Source organism: Gossypium arboreum, unplaced genomic scaffold, assembly GCF_025698485.1.
Source record: "Gossypium arboreum isolate Shixiya-1 unplaced genomic scaffold, ASM2569848v2 Contig00346, whole genome shotgun sequence".
NCBI classification, from domain to species: Eukaryota; Viridiplantae; Streptophyta; class Magnoliopsida; order Malvales; family Malvaceae; genus Gossypium; species Gossypium arboreum.
This window is the reverse complement of record NW_026440462.1, coordinates 485-5,909: the sequence shown is the minus strand read 5'-3', so window position 1 is coordinate 5,909 and position 5,425 is coordinate 485. Positions and strand designations below refer to the sequence as shown.

The 5,425-nt window shown below is 34.9% G+C and overlaps 1 protein-coding gene across 1 annotated transcript; it reads right to left on the bottom strand.

The window, feature by feature from the left end:
• Positions 1 to 2,972: 2,972 nt before the first annotated feature.
• On the bottom strand, positions 2,973 to 5,145 carry LOC128288929 (14-3-3 protein 6-like). Its single transcript, XM_053024971.1, has 4 exons — positions 4,522 to 5,145; positions 3,732 to 3,852; positions 3,434 to 3,552; positions 2,973 to 3,335 (listed from the first exon to the last, which is right to left on the bottom strand). The coding sequence occupies exons 1-4, from the start codon at positions 5,005 to 5,007 to the stop codon at positions 3,276 to 3,278; spliced, it is 786 nt and encodes a 261-aa protein (XP_052880931.1). The 5' UTR covers positions 5,008 to 5,145; the 3' UTR covers positions 2,973 to 3,275.
• Positions 5,146 to 5,425: the final 280 nt, after the last annotated feature.

The following is a 5,425-nucleotide window of genomic DNA, read 5'->3' as shown; positions in this document are numbered from 1 at the left end:
CCCAACCCGTATATAGGAGGATAATGCGCTTCAACGCACTTCAACCCACATCTTCTTACATTGACAACAATATCCATATCAATTGAGCTAAGACTCAACCGGCTTCTTTAAATTTTAATTCCTAGACACATAACCCATTTTAACTTTCCCCTTTCTCTTTCTTAGCCACTTCCAATATCGTTTTACTTATGCTTTATTAGTTTATTGAAGATAATTTAAAGTTCTTTTATCGTGGATAGTGTAACATCTTACATCCGATTCGAAGATGATCGGATGCAAAGTGTCACATTATAAACATATTTTTATGTAGAAATACCAAAATTTAGAATTAAAATAAATTTAAACAAAGTGACACAATTTAAGTAGGATTTAAGTGTCAAATGAACTCAAATGGACCCACATATGATAATTCACAATTAAATACAAAGTCAAACCACAAATTCAAATTCATATTGAAAAAATACAATGTTATATCTCGAGACAATGAAATCATGACTTAAGACCTGTTTTCCTATTTCAAATTTTTTATTTTGAATTTTCGTATCGAGACAATAGTACCATGTCTCGAGACTTAACCCTTATGTCTTGAGACCTTGATATCAAATTTTAAGCTTTGAGCTTGAATGTTTTATGTCTCGAGCTTTAAAACCTCATATTTCGAGACATGCACTTGGAAATGCATAATCTCATATAAAATGTTCATGAGATCTTGAGACTTTTACTCAAAATACAAAAATTTAACTATTCAAATTATTTTCACATGTGGTTAAATGATTCCTAAAAATACCCAAACATATACAAAAGTTCTAAAGATGTCAATCCAAGTCCAAAACACAAATTTCTCATTCGATAATATACTTCACCAAAATTTAGCCACCTAAGTGAAATTGCATGCATAACATCATTTTGCATATCTCCAAATTCGATAATATAGTTGATTTCCCCTTAAATTAACATTACTTGAGCTCTAATATGGATTATAAATCCTCGAGATTTGTATATGAAAAATAAATCTTCATATTGAATTAAGAAAATTCATTAATACAAAACATATTTCCAAATATACTATAGCCTAAAACTAAATTGAAAGTCATTCTAAATAACAACATTAGATTTAAAATGAACACAAATTGGCATCATAGCATGTTTAGAAGATCCACCAAGTGTAAAATTTCACAACGAAGCCAGCATATCCAATTAGTTTAATATATCACTAAATAAAGTATTCACATTTTCAATTCCCATTAATACTCATCCATTAGTTTAAATCGAACTTATAATAGATATACGGATATCTAATCAGTTCTCCAACAAGATAGTATGTGTGCATAGATAAAAAGTAAATAATAATAAATCTGTAATGTGTGTAACTTAACTTACCAATCAAATTTATAAAGTTACACAAAATGTCATAAATCAAATCTCTAACATACAAGAGCTAATTATACTCGATATTGACATAAATTAAATTAATTAGTTTGTTTTTCCTCTCTTTCAGGATGCATTGCCATCTATACCGACATAGCTCCATCAGCATTGAATTTCAAATGACCAGTGGGTGGGGGGCTTCCAATATTGGGTTATCTTCACATGTTGCTGCTCTTGATCAATTTGGATGTACTGCGGAAAGCGAAGGATGTTGTCATAGTGCAAATTACACCACCAAAGTTACCCAGTTAAGGATCCTTTAGGAGATCATTTTGTTTCTATGGTTCCACAAGGACCAAGCAATCACAATGAAAGCGATTCTTCATAGCTTGTCACACCATTTCTTCTCAAGTGCAAATTGCCATGCCATAAACCGATCCTCCCACTTAAACATATGCAGCTTTTTCCTCGAAGAGACAAAATAGCTCATAATGCTATTGAGACGATTATAGACATTCACAGGTAGTTGAAACACTGAAATAAAAAAGTCGGCAGCCTTATCAAGATTGATCTAACAAGAGTGACCCTTCTTGGTTTTGAACCCTTCAATGGTAGACTTCTAAATGGTTGGAATTTTCTTGGTGTCTAGGGGTCATCCAAGATACTATGATGGGAGGGAATCTGCAGCATAATGGAGGTCACTTGCCCACTAAGCTATCCAATCCCACTCCAAACAACTTGCTTTGGCACAAGTTGAGCTTGAGACCAGATAAAGCTTGGAACCTCCTAAGCACAAATTCAAATTCCAAATAGAGCATTAACCCTAAGGATTATAGATTTTTTATATGAATTTTATAATATATTAATAGTCTATATTATACAAATTTTGATGTGTACTTGTGTAGAAAATTAACCAATCAAGCTTCCCGAGGATAGTTGAAGCACTACGAATGGTTCCGCCAGACGTCAGATTTTGTGTGGTTAAAGTGAACGAGACAGATGGCATAGGTGGGCTCGACCATTATTTGTGCAACTAAGCAGTGGGATTCCAATTCCTATTCCTATTCCTATTCCCATTCCTAACCAAGAAAAAGACAAGTTGAAAGCGATCACAAATTGATTGGTACCTTCTTCCCATGGCTTAATAAGTAAGTCTCTTACTATGGGCCATAGCATAAAGTTTCCCATTTATTTGTCATAATCAAATTGCAAAACTATTTGAATTTTGGACCATTCCTTTGAAAATTGCAACCAAAATACAAAGAGGGAGAAGATAGGGAGAGGCATGGATGAAACTAAGGACCAGCAAGCAAAGCAAATCTACAATAATAACCATAAGATTAATTGATTCAAAAATTGCATTAAAAACCCATGAACACCTGTTTTGCAGCATGTTTTAATCTCCAGGTAATCAGCTTTCATGGTGCATACTCGACCAAGAAGAATCTCGAGACAAGCATATAAGTTTAAAGCAAGCTAGTAGATGATGCCAATGACAGATATATATTGGCATCAACTGAAATATAAGGGACAAGGGAATAAAGAGATGCAAGCATATTCCATGTGGTAAAACAACAAAAGTTATATCAATATCGAACGGAGAATTCGAAGAAAACAAATTTCAAACCTTAAGCATAGAAAATATCTCAACCATCAGCTCCATTATTGTCATGAAAACAATTAAGAAAGTGTGCACATAACTTCACTGCCATTAGAAAGCTAGAAGGCTTCAAACTCAAAAACAATAACCAGTGAAACACTAAGAAATTCTTAGGAGTACTTCCAAGGTTCATAAATTGAGGCCTGATCTACTAAAAACAAGTAATTGAAGACGATAGTAGGACCAAGCGACTTCTCCATACAAAAACAACCAGAGAAGTAAAACACTACCATGAAGATTAGAGACTTCACGGTTGTTTCTCATCCTCTTGTTTGGGAGCTTCTTTGATTTCATCTGTCCCATCATCCTAAAGTAGATAAAGAAAAGGTATTAATAATTAAAAACTTAAGGTAAAACAGAAGCAGAATATAAAGGTCAAAAAGAAAAAGAAATGTGGGGTCTAACCTGCATGTCTGAGGTCCACAAAGTGAGGTTATCACGAAGAAGTTGCATTATCAAAGTGCTGTCCTTGTATGAATCCTCTCCAAGTGTATCAAGCTCGGCAATGGCTTCATCAAAAGCCTAAGGAAAGAAACAAAATATGTTGACTAATGGAACTTTAAGACAAATTAATGACACTCCAAAGGATGAACAAAAAGAATTTCTTAATACCATTCAAAACACGAGAGCGCACACCAACGTTTTTCAAAGAATAAGATTAATATAAGGACTAAACTAAAATTCTTAAGTCCCGTTATCCTACCTGTTTTGAGAGTGCAAGCACGATCAGGAGAGTTCAAGATCTCATAGTAGAAGACAGAAAAGTTGAGAGCCAATCCTAATCGAATAGGATGAGTTGGGGCCAGCTCAGCATTCGCAATGTCCTGAAAAGAACACAGAACAAAAAGATGCAGATAACATCGAAAAAGAGCCCGAAATTATGGACAAAACACAAGTCATAATCACTTTAGCAAAGGTAAATATCTTCTATTCAAATGTAAAAGTGTGAAAATACAAATAATAATAACAGTATATTCAGATCCAGACTGATTGCAAGACTTTAAAGAAAAGAGAATAGCAGTAAAAATGTCAATATAAACAGGAAGTGCATCAATTTGTGACGTGACCTGAAAAGGCCCAATAAAGAGAAGAAGCTAATAGTAATATTAGACTGTGTTAATTGAATTAATACAAACAACCAAAATGATTTCGAATTTTAGGTTGTTGGGGGACCAAGTAAAGGGGTGACCTTTGATCAGTAGATATAAACAATTTTTCTTGGCTTTAACAAGATGAAGCTATGCACATCACACATAAGTGATAGTTTTAAATTTAGATACTTTATATGCTTCTCTACTCATAGATTTAGATCTCTTGTAACATTTTAAATTGTGAATTTCGTTGATTTTATACGATTTTTTTCCTTCTCCAAGAAGAATTTTAACTCTTAATTTAAGTTGAACATTTGAGATACTCATCGTAAACTAATGAAACCCAAAAAATAAAGCAAATCAACACAAGATCGAAAAGAACGTGACGAAATAACCACAAACCTGAGCAGATTTATACGCAGTGAGCGTATTCTCGGCAGCCGCTTTCCTGTCATCGCCAGTCTTGAACTCAGCCAAGTACCTATGGTAATCTCCCTTCATCTTCAGGTAAAAGACCTTGGAATCACCGGTCCCGGCGGCCGGAACGAGCTTCTCGTCGAGAAGCTTCAAAATTCCGGCGCAAATCTCGGACAATTCGGCCTCGATCTTGGCCCTGTACTCACGGATGACAGAGACGTGGTCGGCGTTGCCACGTCCTTCCTCTTTCTGCTCGATGGAGGAAACGATCCGCCAAGAGGCACGGCGAGCGCCGATCACGTTTTTGTAGGCGACAGAGAGGAGGTTCCGTTCCTCGACGGTGAGTTCGTCGGAGGCAGGGACGGCGGAGACGACGTTCTCCATGAACTTGACCATTTCCTCGTAGCGCTCGGCTTGCTCGGCGAGTTTCGCCAGGTAAACGTTTTCCTCACGTGCGGAAGGGGTGGCCATGACTTTTGGTTTAGGGCGTCGTTTGGATGGGGAAATGAAAACTGACAAAGATTTGAGAGGTTTGAGTCGTGGGGAAATGAAATGAGAGTTTTTGCCTTGGATGTTACCAAAAGGACTTTAATGGAATTTTTAGGTTATAAATATAATATATTTTTGGATTAATTGTATCAGATGTCTTAATTTATCACTTAAATTCCAAATTAGTCCCCAAACTTTAAAATATTTTAAATTAAGTCTTAAAATATCAATATCTTATCAATTAGGTATATATTAACACTAGGCTCAATTATATAACATTTTAAAGTGTAAGAATCAATTTTATGTTTTCTTTCCAATTCCATTTAAAACAATATTTCATCATGTATAATTTTATTTATTGTTTTTTAAATAAAATATTATTTTGTGCGTTAGTCACAAA